Raw genomic sequence first — 19,149 nt, forward strand, 5'->3', positions numbered from 1 at the left:
GCTGGTGGACAGGCTTTGGGGAGTCAGGAGGTGAGTTACTCGCTGCAGGATTCCTAGCCTCTGACCTGCTCTTGTAGCCACGGTATTTATATGGCTACTCCAGTTCAGTTTCTGGTCAATGGTAGCCCCTAGGATGTTGATAGTGGGGGATTCAGCGATGGCAATACCATTGTATGTCAAGGGGTGATGGTTAGATTCTCTCTTGTTGGAGATGGTCATTGCCTGGCACTTGTGTGACATGAATGTTACTTGTCATTTATCGGCACAAACCTGAATGTTGTCCAGGTCTTGCTGCATCTGGATTATGGACTACTTCAGTATCTGAGGAGTCGCAAATGTTGCTGAACATTGTGCAATCATCAGCGAACATCCCCACTTTTAAAAAATTTTTTATAATGCAGCACTGAAACAGGCCCTTCGGCCCACCGAGTCTGTGCCGACCAACAGCCACCCATTTATACTAACCGTACAGTAATCCCATATTCCCTACCACCTACCTACACTAGGGGCAATTCACAATGGCCAATTTACCTATCACCTGCAAGTCTTTGGCTGTGGGAGGAAACCGGAGGACCCGGCGAAAACCCACGCGGTCACAGGGAGAACTTGCAAACTCCGCACAGGCAGTACCCAGAATTGAACCCGGGCCCCTGGAGCTGTGAGGCTGCAGTGCTAACCACTGCGCCACTGTGCCGCAGTGGTTCTGACCTTATGATGGAGGGAAGGTCATTGATGAAGCAGCTGAAGATGTTTTTCCTCCAACAACCACAACCATCTTCCTTTGCGCTAGGTATGACTCCAACCAACGGAGGATTTTCCCCCTGATTCCCATTGGCTCCAGTTTTGCTAGGGCTCCTTGATGCCATACTCGGTCAAATGCTGCCTTGATGTCAAGGGCAGTCACTCTCACCTCACCTCTTGAGTTCAGCTCCTTTGTCCATATTTGAACCAAGGCTGTAATGAGGTCAGGAACTGAGTGGCCCTGGCAGAACCCAAACTCTGCGTCACTGAGCAGGTTATTGCTCAGCAAGTGCCGCTTGATGGCACTGTTGATGACACCTTCTATCACTTTATTGATGATTGAGAGTAGGCTGATGGGGCAGTAATTGGCCGGGTTGGACTTTTCCTGCTTTTTGTGTACAGGACATACCTGGGCAATTTTCCACATTGCAGGGTAGATGCCAGTGCTGTAGCTGTACTGGAACAGCTTGGCTAGGGGTGCGGCAAGTTCTGGAGCACAGGTCTTCAGTATTATTGCCGGAATATTGTCAGGGCCCATAGTCTTTGCAGCATCCAGTGCCTTCAGTCCTTTCTTGATATCACGCGGAGTGAATCGAATTGGCTGAAGTCTGGTATCTGTGATGCTGGGGATTTCAGGAGGAGGCCGAGATGGATCATCAACTCGGCACTTCTGGCTGTACTTATATAGCACCTTTAATACAACAAAACACCCCAAGGCACTTCACTGTCACCGGGTCAAAGAGATAAGTTTTAAGGAACACCTCAAAGGAATAAAGTGAGGTGGGGAGGTTTAGGGCGAGAATTCCAGAGCTTGGAGCCCAAGCAGCTGAAGGCACAGCCACCAATAGTGGAGGAATTAAAATTGGGATGCACAAGAAGCCAGAATTAGACGAAAGCAACTATCTTGGTGGGTTGTGGGGCTGGACGAGATTACAGAGAGAGGGAGGGCCAAGGCCCTGGAGGGATTTGGAAACGAGGATGAGAATTTTAAAATCGAGGCATTGCTTGACCGGGTCAGTGAGCACAGGGGTGAGAGGGGAACAGGACTTGGTGTGAGTTAAGACACAGGCAGCAGAGTTTTGGATGACCTCAAGTTTACGGAGGGTAGAATGTGGGAGACCAGCCTGGAGTGCGTCAGAATAGTCTCCCTGCAGAGGTAACAAAGGCATGAATGAGGGTTTCAGCAGTAGATGAACTGAGACAGGGTGAAGTTGAGTGATGTTACGGAGGTGGAAATAGGCGATCTTAATGATGGCCTGAATATGAGGTTGGAAGCTCATCCTGGGCTCAGATATGACACCAGGGTTGTGAACAGACTGGCTTAATCTCAGGCTGTTGCCAGGGAGAGGGATGGATTTGGTAGCTAGAATTTGTAGCCGGGACCGAAGACAGTGGCTTCAGTCTTCCCAATATTCAACTGGAAGAAATTTCTGCTCATTCAGTACTGGATGTCGGATAAGCAGTCTGATAATTTAGAGGAGTTGAGACAGGTGGAGGTGAGGTAGAGCTGGGTGTTGTTAGTGTACATGTGAAAACTAATGCTGTACTTTCGGATGATGTCACCGAAGGGCAGCATGTAGGAGGGGCCAAGAATAGATCCTTGGGGAACACCAGAGGTAACGGTGCGGGAGCAGGAAGAGAAGCCATTGCAATTGATTCTCTGGCTACGATCAGATAGATAAGAATGGAACCAGGTTAGAGCAGTCCCAACCGTCTGGACGAGTGTAGAGGTGTTGGAGGAGGATGGTGTGGTCAACCATATCAAAGGCTGCAGACAGGTCAAGAGGAATGAGGAGGGAAAGTTTCCCTTTGTCACAGTCACATAGGATGTCATTTGTGACTTTGTTAAGAACTGTTTCAGTACTGTGCCAGGGGTGGAAACCTGATTGGAGGGATTCAAAATGGAGTTCTAGGAAAGGTGGACATGGATTTGGGCGACAACATATTCAAGAACTAACCCTAATCCTAACCTTAACACTATATAACCCTAACCCTCTTTACAAGCACATTACTTAACCCTAACCCCAACCCAATCTAACCCTTTTAGTAAAAGATTACATCTTCTAATAAACCCTCAGCGTGAAAATGTTCCTTCTTGTTTCCTCATCGTTCTTCCAGTGACAATCCTCAGTGTGCCACATAAAAGGTTATTGCACAAAATAAGAGCCCAGGGTATTGGGGGTAATGTGTTGGCATGGATTGAGGATTGGCTAACACACAGAAGGCAGAGAGTCAGGATTAATGGGTCTTTTTCAGGTTGGAAAGTCGTAACTGGTGGGAGGCCACAAGGATCAGTCCTAGGGCCTCAACTATTTACTATCTGTATTAATGACTGAGAGGAAGAGACAGTGTAGTGTATCCAAATTTGCTGATGATACAAAAATAAGTGGGAAGGCATGTTGTGATGAGGACGCACGGAATCTGCAAAGGGATATTAGGTTAAGCGAGTGGGCAAAAACTTGGCAGATGGAGTTCAATGTGGGAAAGTGTGAGATCATCCACTTTGGTAGGAAGAATCAAAAGGCAGATTATTATTTAGATGGAGAAAGACTGCAAAATAATGCAGTACAGAGAGATCATGGTGTTCTTGTACATGAAACACAAAAAGGTAACATGCAGGTGCAGCAGGTAATTAGGAAGGCAAATGGAATTTTGACCTTTATTGCTAGGGGATTAGAGTTTAAAAATAGGGAAGTCCTGTTACAACTGTACAAGGTGTTGATGAGGCCACACCTGAAGTACTGCAGACAGTTTTGGTCCCCGTATTTAAAGAAGGATATACTAGCATTGGAGGCAGTTCAGAAAAGGTTCACTAGGCTGATTCCTGGGATGAAGGGGTTGTCTTATCAAGAACAGCTAAACAGGTTAGACCTTTATTTATTGGAGTTTAGAAGAATGAGAGGTGATCTTATGGAAACATATAAGATTTTAAGGGGGCTTGACAGCGTAGATGTTTCCACTGGTGGGGGAATCTCGAACTAGGGAACATAGTTACAGAATAAGGGGGCACACATTTCAAACTCAGATGTGAAGGAATTTCTTCTCTCAGAGGGTGGTGAATCTCTGGAATTCTCTATCTCAGAGAGTCGGAGTCATAGAGAGAAACAGCACTGAAACAAGCCCTTCAGCCCACTGAGTCTGTGCTGACCATCAACCACCCATTTATGCTAATCCTACATTAATCCCATATTTCCTACCACATCCCCACCTTCTCTCAATTCTCCTACCACCGACCTATACTAGGGGCAATTTACCTATCAACCTACAAGTCTTTAGCGGTGGGAGGAAACCGGAGCACCCGGCGGAAACCCACGTGGTCACAGGGTGAACTTGCAAACTCCGCACAGGCAGTACCCAGAATCGAACCCGGGTCGCTGGAACTCTGAGGCTGTGGTGCTAACCACTGCGCCACCCGGAGACCTGCTCAGTAAATGTATTTAAGGAGGAGGTAGATAGATTTTTGAAATCTCGGGGAGTCGAGGGTTATGCAGAACAGGTCCAAAAGAGGAGTTGAGGCCTGGGACAGATCAGCCATGATCTTATTGAATGGTGGGGCAGGCTTGAGGGGCTGAATGGCCTACTCCTGCTCCTATTTCTCATGTTCTTAAGCTTTCCTGTTCCAGATGAAAAGGCCTCAATTTTCAAACCAATTATCTTGTTTTCTTTTTCCTTTCTCAGGGAACTCTGCTAAAATGTGAGAACAGCACAACTGGATCAATGGTCAAGAAGCATGATGTACGGTCTCTGATCAGCAGCCCGAGCAGAGTCCTTCACCCCAGGCACCAGTTAGATGTGATGTCTGAAGGTGGTAGAGGTTTGGACAGGATTCTGTATAATGAAAGCCCAAAAAGCAGGCCGAATCCCATTGTTAGCAGCACGGGCTCCATTATACGAGGGTCTTCTGTCATTATACAGGAGCCTGCAAAGTCTCAGATCAACCCACATTCCTATGAGGATTATCAGGCAGTCCATCCGACTTCTCTGCATTATAACGGACCTTTACACAGAGGCTCTCCTGTATCAGTGAGGGAGGCTGTCTCACGCCAACAAGAAGGTAAAGGCAGCACTGTTGGTAACTGGGGAATAGAAGCACAGCAATTTACAGGACAGGAAGCCACTGAACAACAGAGAAAGCATAGTTAAAACTCACGATTCTCCCCCTCTGATTCTGTTCCTGTGTTAACTGATCAGTTAATTCTGGCTGTACATATTGGTCACATGTTTGCTCTCCCCTGATTATTAATGTTTTCAGCACAATTTGCACATATTCACCTTAGGAACAGGAGGAGGCCCATTCAGCCCCTCTCGAGCCTGTTCCACTGGAACAGGAGGAGGCCATTCAGCCCCTCTCGAGCCTGTTACACTGGGACAGGAGGAGGCCATTCAGCCCCTCTCGAGCCTGTTACACTGGAACAGGAGGAGGCCATTCAGCCCCTCTCGAGCCTGTTACACTGGGACAGGAGGAGGCCATTCAGCCCCTCTCGAGCCTGTTACACTGGAACAGGAGGAGGCCATTCAGCCCCTCTCGAGTCTGTTACACTGGAACAGGAGGAGGCCATTCAGCCCCTCTCGAGCCTGTTACACTGGAACAGGAGGAGGCCATTCAGCCCCTCTCGAGCCTGTTACACTGGAACAGGAGGAGGCCATTCAGCCCCTCTTGAGCCTGTTACACTGGAACAGGAGGAGGCCATTCAGCCCCTCTCGAGCCTGTTACACTGGAACAGGAGGAGGCCATTCAGCCCCTCTCGAGCCTGTTACACTGGAACAGGAGGGGGCCATTCAGCCCCTCTCGAGCCTGTTACACTGGAACAGGAGGAGGCCATTCAGCCCCTCTCGAGCCTGTTACACTGGAACAGGAGGAGGCCATTCAGCCCCTCTCGAGCCTGTTACACTGGAACAGGAGGGGGCCATTCAGCCCCTCTCGAGCCTGTTACACTGGAACAGGAGGAGGTCATTCAGCCCCTCTCGAGCCTGTTACACTGGAACAGGAGGAGGCCATTCAGCCCCTCTCGAGCCTGTTACACTGGAACAGGAGGAGGCCATTCAGCCCCTCTCGAGCCTGTTACACTGGAACAGGAGGAGGCCATTCAGCCCCTCTCGAGCCTGTTACACTGGAACAGGAGGAGACCATTCAGCTCCTCGCGAGCCTGTTACACTGGAACAGGAGGAGGCCATTCAGCCCCTCTCGAGCCTGTTACACTGGAACAGGAGGAGACCATTCAGCTCCTCGAGCCTGTTACACAGGAACAGGAGGAGGCCATTCAGCCCCTTAAGTCTATTTTACCCTTGTATTATATCATGGCTGATCTGTATCTCAACTCCATCTTCCTGCCTTTGCACCATATCCCTTGGTATCCCTCGATATCCCTTGACATCCTTACCCAACAAAAATCTATCAATGTCAGTCTTGAAAATATCAATTCACCCCCAGCCTTTCGGAGGAGAAAGTTCCAGATTTCCTTTTCGTTCATTCATAAGATATGAATGTCACTGTCAAGGCCAGCATTTATTGCCCTTGAGAAGTTGCGGTAATGAGCCACCTTCTTGAATACAACTGAGAGGACTGAGGTGATGCTTTTGGGAAGTGCAAATAAAGCGAGAGAATACACAATAAATGGGAGGATATTGAGAGGGGTAGAGGAAGTGAGAGACCTTGGAGTGCATGTCCACAGGTCCCTGAAGGTGGTAGGACAGGTAGATAGAGTGGTTTAGTTTAGTTTAGAGATACAGCACTGAAACAGGCCCTTCGGCCCACCGAGTCTGTGCCAGCCATCAACCACCCATTTATACTAATCCTACACTAATCCCATATTCCTACCACATCCCCACCTGTCCCTATATTTCCCTACCACCTACCTATACTAGGGGAAATTTATAGTGGCCAATTTACCTACCAACCTGCAAGTCTTTTGGCAGGAAACCGGAGCACCCGGAGGAAACCCACGCAGACACAGGGAGAACTTGCAAACTCCACACAGGCAGTACCCAGAATTGAACCTGGGTCGCTGGAGCTGTGAGGCTGCGGTGCTAACCACTGCGCCACTGTGCCGCCCAACTGGGTGAAGAAGGCAAATGGAATGCTTTCCTTTATTGGCCGAGGTATAGAATACAAAAGCAGGGATGTGATGCTGGAACTGTAGAAAACACTGGTTAGGCCACAGCTGGAGTATTGCGTACAGTTCTGGTCACCACATTACAGAAAGGACAAAATTGCTCTGGAGAGAGTACAGAGGAGATGTAGAAGAATATTACCAGGGCTGGAAAGTTGCAACTCTGAGGAAAGATTGGATTGGCTAGGGTTGTTTTCCCTGGAACAGAGGAGGCTGAGGGGTGACGATTGAGGTGTTCAAAATATTGAGGGGACTAGATAGAGTAGACAGGAAGGACCTGTTTCCCCTAGCGGAGAGGTCAATTACCGGGCGCACAGATTTGAGTTGATTGATAGAAGGATTATAGGGGACATGAGGAAAGACATTTTCACCCAGAGGGTGGTGGGTGTCTGGAATTCACTGCCCGGATCAGTGGTGGAGGCAGAAACCCTCAACTCAGTTTCTGGACATGCACCTGAAATGTTGTAACCTGCAAGGTTATGAACCAGGTGCTGGAAGGTGGGATTAGAATGGGCGGCTAGTTTTTTCAGCCGGCGCAGACACAATGGGCTGAATGGACTCTTTCTGTGCCATAGCTTTTCTATGGTTCTACTTGCCAGGTCATTTCAAAGGGCACTAAGAGTCAATGACATTGCTATAGGTCTAGAGTCACTAAATAGGCCAGACTGGGTAAGGACAGTAGATTTCCTTCTCTGAAGGATATTAGTGAATCAAATGGGTTTTTATGACAATCTCATCATTATATGGTCACTTAGTCATTAATTGAATTTAAACTTCCCAACTGCTTTGGTGGGATTTGAACTCACATCTGCAGATCATTAGCCCCAGTCTCTGGATTACTGGTAACATAAGCACTCTGCTACCGTTCCAATTCACTATGCTTTAAGCAAATAAAGTGCTGCCTGATTTCACTCCTGAACAGCCTTGTTCCAAATTAATCATGTCCCCTTGTTCTGGATTCCCCCAGCAGAGAAAATAGTGTTGCGAATTCCTATAGAATCCTTTAAAGACCTCAATTAGATCACCCCTTAATCTTCTATACTCACAGCAATACAAGCCTGGTCTGTGCAACCTATTCCCATAATTTAACCCTATTAGCTCTGGTATCATTCTGGTGAATCTGTGCTGCACCATCTCTCTCAGGCCAGTATATCCTTCCTGAGGTGAGGTGCCTAGAACTGAACACAGTTACTCCAGATGAGGTCTGAACAGAGCTCTGTAAAACTGTAACATAACTTCCACCCCGCTTTGAGATAAAGGCCAACATTCTATTAGCCTTTTGGATTACTTTTTGTACCCAGTTCCGTTATTTTTAATGATTTCTGTACTTGGAGTCCTAAATCTGTCTGCTAATCTATAGCTCCGAGTCTCTCACTATAAGCTACATACACTGATCAGTCTCTCTTAGGTCCAAACTGGATGATCTCACAATTCCCCATAGCAAATTCAATCTGCTGCTGTTTTGCCCACTCACTTAATCTATCAACGTCCAGTCACAATCAACTGCAAGTAAGGAAATACTTACCAATAATGTTGATCAGTTCCTGACAAACAGATTTAACAGGATGTGACTGAACAAAGTTTGAAAGGTGCAGCTTTGGGCTGAGTGTGAATAAACATGGTAACAGATCCTTAAATCATTGTCAAGCGTTAAGGTTAATAAAAGGATTGCTTTCTTCAGGAGGAAGGGCCACACGACAGTACTCACAACCGACAATGGCAAAATAGGTTTTCCATATCAGCCAGACTTGTGATGTTTGCACATTACTCCTTCTCTGCAATCTCTAACCATTCTCACCCACCCTGTCCAGAGTATCTCTGTCCATACAGGGTGTCTCAACAATAATACCATGTGGCTGCCTTTTGAATATAAACCCCCAAAATTAATATGTCAGCATTGTCAGTATTCTTCATGGAAGAAAAAGAATAGCTCGAGAGAAACTATTTCCTCTGGTGAGGGAGTCCAGAACAAGGGGGACATAACAAATTAAAGCTAGAGAGTTTGGGGTGATGTCAGGAAGCACTTCTTCACACAGTGAGGCTGGGGGAAAATCATTTGAAAATGTCAAAACTGACAATGATAGTTTTTTTACCTCCTCTCCTCTGAAGATCTCCCTCCCCCACCCCCCAATGGCCTCCAACCTCATAGTCCCTGAACCCCAGACAGCCCGCTTCTACCTCCTTCGCAAAATCCACAAACAGGACTGCCCTGGTAGACCCATCATTTCTATCTGTTCTTGCCCCACTGAACTGATTTCTTCCTATCTCAACTTTTCTTTTTTCTCCCCTTGTCCAGTCTCTTCCAACTTACATCTGTGACTCTTCCTCCGTCACTTCAACAGTTTCCAGTTTCCTTGCCCTAACCATCTCCTTTTCATCATGGATGTCCAGTCCCTCTGCACCTCCATCCCTCACCAGGACAGCCTGAGGGCCAATGCTTTTCCTTTGATAAGACCCAACCAGTCTCCATCCATCACCACTCTCCTCCACCTAGATGAACTTGTCTCACATTGAACAATTTCTCCTTCCACTCTAATCACTTCCTCTAAAGAAAAAGTGTTGCTAGGAGAACTCTTATGGTCCTGGCTACGCCTGCCTTTTTGTGGAATATGTGGAATGTTTTTAGTTCCAGTCCAACTCAGGTCCCCTCCTTCACGTCTGTTTCCGGCATATTCATGACTGTACTGGTGCCATTCCTGCTCTCGCCCCAAAACAGAAAGTTTCATCAACGTTTCTTCCAATGTCCATCCCTCCCCCCTCTTCACAGGATCTATCTCCGACTCTTCACTCCCTTCCTTGACTTTCCTATCTCCATTTCTGGCCATCTACCAATACCTGCTATAATCCCACTGATTCCCACAGTTATCTTGATTACACTTCCTCCCATCCCACTTCCTGAAGGACTCTATTCCATTCTCTCAATTTTTCTGTCTCTGTCACATCTGTACTGACAATGCCATCTTCCATACCAGTGTTTCTGATATGCCTTCCTTTTTCCTCATTCAAGGATTCCCCTCCACCATGGTTGACAGGGCCTTTGACCGTGTCCATTCTATTTCCTGCGCCTGCTCTCATCCTTTCCCCTTCCTCCCTGAACCATGATAGGGTTCCACGTGTCCTCGGCTTCCACCCCACTAGCCTCCATATTCAACAGATCATCCTCCACCATTTCTGACACTTCCAGTGTGAATCCACAACCAACTACATCTTCTCCTCCCCTCTTCTTTCAGCATTCCAAAGAGACAGTCCCCTCCACAGCACCCTGATCCACTCCTTAATCACCAAAAACCCCTCACCTTCTCACAGCATCTTTGCATGCAAGCACAGGAGATGCAACACCTGTGCCCTTTTAACACCTCCCTTTTCACCACCCACAGCCCCAAACACCCCTTCCATGTGAAACAGCAATTTAGTTTACTGTATTCACTGCTCACAACGCAGTCTTATCTACATTGGGGAGGCGGTGGCGCAGTGGTAATGCCTCTAGACTAGTAACCCAGAGCTCTTGGCTATTGCTCTGGCGACATGGGTTCAAATCCCACCATGGCAGATGGTGAAATTTGAATTCAATTAATAAATCTGGACTTTAAAAGCAAGAAACTAATCTAATGGTGATTATAAAACCATTGTCGATTGTTGTAAAAACCCATCTGGTTCACCTTTAGGGAAGGAAATCTGCTGTCCTTACCTGGTCTGGCCTGCATGTGACTCCAGAGCCACAGCAATGTGGTTGGCTCTTAAATGTCCTCTGAAATGGCCTAGCAAGCCACTCAGTTCAAGGGCAAATAGGGATGTGCAACAAATGCTGGCCTTGCTAGTGACACCCCCATTCCATGAAAGAAACTTGGGAAACCAAAAACAGAGTGGATGACCGCTTTTCAGAACATCTCTGTTCAGTCCGCATGTGTGACCACAAGCTTCCAATCTCTTGTCATTTTAATTCTCCACCCCACTCCCATCTCTGACTTCGGCCTCCTACACTGCCCCAATGAAACTCAATGGAGGCTCGAGGAATAGCACATCATGTTTTGATTAGGCACTTTACAGCCTTCTGGACTCAACATTGAGTTCAGCAATTTCAGATCATAACTACTGCTCCCATTTTTTTTGGACAACGGGTGATGGTAATGATTCTGCTCTTGTAATTTTCATCTCCTTTACACACATCTTTTGATTCTTTACTGGTCCCATTACTACCCCGTTTTGCCTTGCACCAATATCCCTTTTGCCATTTAATCTCTCCTGCCCTCTTTCCTATCACAGACCTTCCTTTTTGTTCTTCCCCCCCCCCCCCCACCCCCCGCTTTCCCTGTCTCTGTACTTGTTTAAAATCTGTTACGTCTTTAACTTTTGCCAGTTCTGATGAAAGGTCACAGATCTGAAACATTAACTGTTTTTCTCTCTCCAGATGCTGCCTGACCTGCTGAGTATTTCCAGCATTTTCTGTTTTTATTTCAGATTTCCAGCATCTGCAGTATTTTGCTTTTATATTGAAGGATTTTTGTTCAGTAAAAGATATTGGGGATTAGGGAACTAACGCTGATGAAAGGAGTTAAGATACAGATCGTTCATGAGCTAATTGAATGGCAGAACAGGCTCAAAGGGCTGAATGGCCTCCTCCTGTTCCTGTGGATACCCAAATGCAGTGTCAGTGTGTGGGGTTCTGTGCTCCATGGGTAACCTGGTTTGGAGCATTGAGCTCACTGTTCTTAGTCGATCTTCTTTTCCCTATTTCTTTAAGGTAAAGCAGTTTCTCAGGAGCGAAAGGCTACTCCGACACCCAGGGAAATGTCTTCTGTCAAATCACCACAGAGAGGAATCCCAGAGCATTTCGCCCATGGCCTATATGATCAGCTGCTTGGCAGAATGACGGTCGCTGATTTATATCGTAGCTCCATGCCGCTAACCTTTGACCCTGCCGCTATAGCACGAGGGATTCCACTTGAAGCAGGTACTGGACTTATTTCCGTCTCTCTAGAGGAGACTTACAGGTGATTGTGAAAGGATTCTGACAAAGTTCATGGGGAAAATCATTTGCAGTGACAAAGGGCTCAAATCCCAGGAGACACATTTTTTTTTTTAGAACATTACAGCGCAGTACAGGCCCTTCGGCCTTCGATGTTGCGCCGACCTGTGAAACCATCTGACCTACACTATTCCATTTTCATCCATGTGTCTATCCAATGACCACTTAAATGCCCTTAAAGTTGGCGAGTCTACTACTGTTGCAGGCAGGGCGTTCCACGCCCCTACTACTCTCTGAGTAAAGAAACTACCTCTCACATCTGTCCTATATCTATCACCCCTCAACTTGAAGCTATGTCCCCTCGTGTTTGCCATCACCATCCGAGGAAAAAGACTCTCACTATCCACCCTATCTAACCCTCTGATTATCTTATATGTCTCTATTAAGTCACCTCTCCTCCTCCTTCTCTCCAACGAAAACAACCTCAAGTCCCTCAGCCTTTCCTCGTAAGACCTTCCCTCCATACCAGGCAACATCCTAGTAAATCTCCTCTGCACCCTTTCCAAAGCTTCCACATCCTTCCTATAATGCGGTGACCAGAACTGCACGCAATACTCCAGGTGCGGTCTCACCAGAGTTTTGTACAGCTGCAGCATGACCTCGTGGCTCTGAAACGCGACCCCCCTACTAATAAAAGCTAACACACCAAATGCCTTCTTAACAGCCCTATTAACCTGGTTAGCAACCTTCAGGGATTTATGTACCTGGACACCAAGATCTCTCTGTTCATCTACACTACCAAGAATCCTCCCATTAGCCCAGTACTCTGCATTCCTGTTACTCCTTCCAAAGTGAATCACCTCACACTTTTCCGCATTAAACTCCATTTGCCATCTCTCAGCCCAGCTCTGCAGCCTATCTATGTCTCTCTGTACCCGACAACATCCTTCGGCACTATCCACAACTCCACCGACCTTAGTGTCATCTGCAAATTTACTAACCCACCCTTCTACACCCTCTTCCAGGTCATTTATAAAAATGACAAACATATTAAAACTCAAGAGATTGGGAATCTTTTTGAAGAAGATAGATGTGGATAAGCAAGGATATTTAGCAATCTATCCCACCTGCTCAAAGCTAAACCTCCCAATTCCCTCCATTACTGCAGCCAAATGGCTCTTGCTTGGCTCCAGTATTTTCACCTCCATGATCTATTCCAAGTGGAAAGAATATAAGAACATAAGAAATAGGAGCAGGAGTAGGCCATTCAGCCCCTCGAGCCTGCTCTGCCATTCAATAAGATCATGGCTGATCTGATTGTGGCCTTAACTTCACTTTCCTGCCAGCCCCCCCCCCCATAACCCTGGACTCCTTGTTGATCAAAAATCAAAAAAAGTCCAACTCAGCCTTGAATATATTCAATGACCCAGCCTCCACTGCTGACTGGGGAAGAGAATTCCAAACATTAACAACCCTCTGAGCGAAGAAATTCCTCCTCATCTCCGAATTAAATGGGAGGCTCCTTATTCTGAAACTGTGCCCCCAGTACTAGATTCCCCCACGAGGGAAAACATCCTCTCAGCATCTACCCTGTCAAACTCACCTCTCATTCTTCTAAACTCCACTGAGTATAGGCCCACCCTGCTCAACCTTTCCTCATAAGACAACCCCTTCATCCCAGGAATCAGCCTAGTGAACCTTCTTTGAACTGCTTCCAGTGCAAGTATATCCCTCCTTCAGACCAAAACTGTACTCTAGGTGCAGTCTCACCAATGCTCTGTACAGCTGTAGCAATTCGATCATTCCCTAAAGTCAACCTGATTGAATCTGCGTCTTCTTAGCTTACCTTCAGGTGATGCTCCACATTCCCCTTTCCCATGCTATTTAACTATACCAATACAATGTACACTCTCCATTGCCCCACTTTCTCCCATCTTTCCATGGATTGCTCGAGCTCAGCCTTGTTGCTCGTGGCACTGAGTCCATGTCATTTCTGTCTCAGTGACCAGAACTGGACAAAGGCTCCAATTTCCTTTAACTAATGCGTTACTGATTTACAATTGCAGGTAGCATTCTGATTGGCTTTGATTGCTGTTCCATTTTGATAATTGTTGAGCCCAGAAACAGCCTCAAGACCTTCACCAACCTGCTGATCAGCTCATGGAGTCTGACTGTCACACACATCCACCTGCCACTCTTACCCCTTCACACAGTTAATCTCATACTTCTATTACATTCCTCTAATGTTACTACTTTATGGGCATCACCCACTCAACACCCCCTCTCCTTCCCCTCTCCCACCCACATCACAAATCTGAGTGTATCTGTAAACCAACACGACAACATGAGCATTCCCTTCAATACTTTGTGAAAATGATGTTAAAAAATTGATCACAACATGATGCGAGAGCCCAGTATCTTTACTGGACCTGTTGAGGAATTTTACAAGAAACTCATGTGTGCACAGAACAGAGCGACAGCCCCCTCCTCACAATCCCCCTCACAATCCCCCCTCCTCACAATCCCCCCTCCTCACAATCCCCCCTCCTCACACACACCCCTTCCTCACAATCCCCCCCCTCACAATCCCCCCCCTCACAATCCCCCCCCTCACAATCCCCCCCCCCTCACAATCCCCCCCCCTCACAATCCCCCCCCCTCACAATCCCCCCCCCTCACAATCCCCCCCCCTCACAATCCCCCCCCTCACAATCCCCCCCCCTCACAATCCCCCCCCCTCACAATCCCCCCCCCTCACAATCCCCCCTCCTCACAATCCCCCCCCCTCACAATCCCCCCTCCTCACAATCCCCCCTCCTCACAATCCCCCCTCCTCACACACACCCCTTCCTCACAATCCCCCTTCCTCACAATCCCCCTTCCTCACAATCCCCCCCCTCACAATCCCCCCCCTCACAATCCCCCCTCCTCACAATCCCCCCTCCTCACAATCCCCCCTCCTCACAATCCCCCTCCTCACACACACCCCTCCTCACACACACCCCTCCTCACACACACCCCTCCTCACACACCCCCCTCCTCACACACCACCCTCCTCACAAACTCCCCCCTCCTCACAAACTCCCCCCTCCTCACACACACCCCCTCCTCACACACCCCCCTCCTCACACACCCCCCCTCCTCACACACCCCCCCTCCTCACACACCCCCCCCTCCTCACACACCCCCCCCTCTCACACACACCCCCCCCTCACACACACCCCCCCCTCACACACATCCCCCCCTCACACACATCCCCCCCTCACACACACCCCCCCTCACACACACCCCCCCTCACACACACCCCCCCTCACACACACCCCCCCCTCACACACACCCCCCCCTCACACACACCCCCTCCTCACAATCCCCCCTCCTCACAATCCCCCCTCCTCACACACACCCCTCCTCACACACACCCCTCCTCACACACACCCCTTCCTCACAATCCCCCCTCCTCACAATCCCCCCTCCTCACAATCCCCCCCTCACAATCCCCCCCCCCTCACAATCCCCCCCTCACAATCCCCCACAATCCCCCCCCTCACAATCCCCCACAATCCCCCCTCCTCACAATCCCCCCTCCTCACAATCCCCCCTCCTCACACACCCCCCTCCTCACACACCCCCCTCCACACACACCCCCCTCCTCACACACCCCCCTCCTCACACACCCCCCTCCTCACAAACTCCCCCCTCCTCACACACACCCCCCTCCTCACACACCCCTCCCTCCTCACACACCCCTCCCTCCTCACACACCCCCCCCTCCTCACACACACCCCCCCTTACACACACCCCCCTTACACACACCCCCCCTTACACACACCCCCCCTTACACACACCCCCCCCTCACACACACCCCCCCCTCACACACACCCCCCCTCACACACACACCCCCCCTCACACACACACCCCCCTCACACACACACCCCCCTCACACACACCCCCCCTCACACACACCCCACCTCACACACACCCCCTCCTCACAATCCCTCCTCCTCACAATCCCCCCTCCTCACAATCCCCCCTCCTCACACAGACCCCCCCCCCTCACACAGACCCCCCCTCACACAGACCCCCCCTCACACAGACCCCCCCTCACACAGACCCCCCCCTCACACAGACCCCCCCCTCACACAGACCCCCCCCTCACACAGACCCCCCCTCACACATACCCCCCCTCACACAGAACCCCCCCTCACACAGAACCCCCCTCACACAGAACCCCCCTCACACAGAACCCCCCTCACACAGACCCCACCCTCACACACACCCCCCCCTCACACACACCCCCCCTCACACACACCCCCTCCTCACAATCCCCCCTCCTCACAAACTCCCCCCTCCTCACAAACTCCCCCCTCCTCACAAACTCCCCCCTCCTCACAAACTCCCCCCTCCTCACACACACCCCCCCTCACACCCCCCCCTCACACACACCCCCCCCTCACACACACCCCCCCTCACACACACCCCCCCCCTCACACACACCCCCCCCCTCACACACACCCCCCCCCTCACACACACCCCCCCCTCACACACCCCCCCCTCACACACCCCCCCCTCACACACCCCCCCCTCACACACCCCCCCCCTCACACACCCCCCCCCTCACACACCCCCCCCTCACACACCCCCCCCCTCACACACCCCCCCCCCCTCACACACCCCCCCCTCACACACCCCCCCCTCACACACACCCCCCCTCACACACACCCCCCCTCACACACACCCCCCCTCACACACACCCCCCCTCTCACACACCCCCTCTCACACACCCCCTCTCACACACCCCCTCTCACACACCCCCCTCACACACCCCCCCTCACACACCCCCTCACACACCCCCCTCACACACCCCCCCTCACACCCCCCCCTCACACACCCCCCCCCCCTCACACACCCCCCCCTCACACACACCCCCCCTCACACACACCCCCCCTCACACACACCCCCCCTCACACACACCCCCCCCTCACACACACCCCCCCTCACACACACCCCCCCTCACACACACACCCCCTCTCACACACCCCTCTCACACACCCCCTCTCACACACCCCCCTCACACACCCCCCCTCACACACCCCCCTCACACACCCCCCCTCACACCCCCCCCTCACACACACACCCCCTCTCACACACCCCCTCTCACACACCCCCTCTCACACACCCCCTCTCACACACCCCCTCTCACACACCCCCTCTCACACACCCCCTCTCACACACCCCCCTCACACACCCCCCCTCACACCCCCCCCTCACACACACCCCCCCCTCACACACACCCCCCCCTCACACACCCCCCCCTCACACACCCCCCCCTCACACACCCCCCCCCCTCACACACCCCCCCCCTCACACACCCCCCCCCTCACACACCCCCCCCCTCACACACCCCCCCCCTCACACACCCCCCCCCCTCACACACCCCCCCCTCACACACCCCCCCCTCACACACACCCCCCCTCACACACACCCCCCCTCACACACCCCCCCCTCACACACCCCCCCCCTCACACACACCCCCCCCTCACACACACCCCCCCCTCACACACACCCCCCCCTCACACACACACCCCCCCCCCTCACACACACCCCCCCCTCACACACACCCCCCTCACACACCCCCCCCCCTCACACACCCCCCCCCTCACACACCCCCCCCCTCACACACCCCCCCCCTCACACACCCCCCCCCCTCACACACCCCCCCCCTCACACACACCCCCCCTCACACACACCCCCCCTCACACACACCCCCCCCTCACACACACCCCCCCTCACACACCCCCCCCCTCACACACCCCCCCTCACACACCCCCCCCTCACACACACCCCCCCCTCACACACACCCCCCCCTCACACACACCCCCCCCTCACACACACCCCCCCCTCACACACACCCCCCCCCTCACACACACCCCCCCTCACACACACCCCCCCTCACACACACCCCCCCTCACACACACCCCCCCCTCACACACACCCCCCCCTCACACACACCCCCCCTCACACACACCCCCCTCACACACACCCCCCCTCACACACACCCCCCCCTCACACACACCCCCCCTCACACACACCCCCCCTCACACACACCCCCCCCTCACACACACCCCCCCTCACACACACCCCCCCTCACACACACCCCCCCTCACACACACCCCCCTCACACACACCCCCCCTCACACACACCCCCCCTCACACACACCCCCCCTCACACACACCCCCCCTCACACACACCCCCCTCACACACACCCCCCTCACACACACCCCCTCACACACAACCCCTCACACACAACCCCCTCACACACACCCTCCTCACACACACCCCTCCTCACACACCCCCCTCCTCACACACCCCCCTCCTCACACACCCCCCTCCTCACACACCCCCCTCCTCACACACCCCCCTCCTCACACACACCCCCTCCTCACACACACCCCCTCCTCACACACACCCCTCCTCACACACACCCCTCCTCACACACACCCCTCCTCACACACACCCCTCCTCACACACACCCCTCCTCACACACACCCCTCCTCACACACACCCCCTCCTCACACACACCCCCTCCTCACACACACCCCCTCCTCACACACACCCCCTCCTCACACACACCCCCTCCTCACACACCCCCCCTCACACACCCCCCTCCTCACACACCCCCCCTCACACACCCCCCCTCACACACCACCCCCTCACACACACCCCCCCCTCACACACACCCCCCCCTCACACACACCCCCCCTCACACACACCCCCCCCTCACACACACCCCCCCCTCACACACACCCCCCCCTCACACACCCCCCCCTCACACACACCCCCCCCTCACACACACCCCCCCTCACACACACCCCCCTCACACACACCCCCCCTCACACACACCCCCCCTCACACACACCCCCCCCTCACACACAGCCCCCCTCACACACAGCCCCCCTCACACACAGCCCCCCTCACACACAGCCCCCCCTCACACACACCCCTCCTCACACACACCCCCCCCTCACACACACCCCCCCCTCACACACAGCCCCCCTCACACACAGCCCCCCTCACACACAGCCCCCCTCACACACAGCCCCCCTCACACACACCCCCCTCACACACACACCCTCCTCACACACACACCCTCCTCACACACCCCCCTCCTCACACACCCCCCTCCTCACACACCCCCCTCCTCACACACCCCCCTCCTCACACACCCCCCTCCTCACACACCCCCTCCTCACACACACCCCTCCTCACACACACCCCCCTCCTCACACACCCCCTCCTCACACACACCCCCTCCTCACACACACCCCCCTCCT

General features: G+C 52.1%; 1 protein-coding gene across 1 annotated transcript in view; it reads left to right on the forward strand.

Moving 5' to 3' along the window:
- ncor2 (nuclear receptor corepressor 2) overlaps positions 1–19,149 on the forward strand; it is a 446,529-nt gene that overhangs the window by 378,807 nt on the left and 48,573 nt on the right. The window contains exons 33-35 of the mRNA XM_068055641.1: positions 4,420–4,795; positions 11,593–11,802; positions 13,884–13,982. Coding sequence (XP_067911742.1) covers positions 4,420–4,795; positions 11,593–11,802; positions 13,884–13,982 — 685 coding nt within the window. The remainder of the gene's footprint in view (positions 1–4,419; positions 4,796–11,592; positions 11,803–13,883; positions 13,983–19,149) is intronic.

The sequence above is a fragment of the Heterodontus francisci genome, chromosome 23, assembly GCF_036365525.1.
Source record: "Heterodontus francisci isolate sHetFra1 chromosome 23, sHetFra1.hap1, whole genome shotgun sequence".
Classification (NCBI taxonomy): Eukaryota; Metazoa; Chordata; class Chondrichthyes; order Heterodontiformes; family Heterodontidae; genus Heterodontus; species Heterodontus francisci.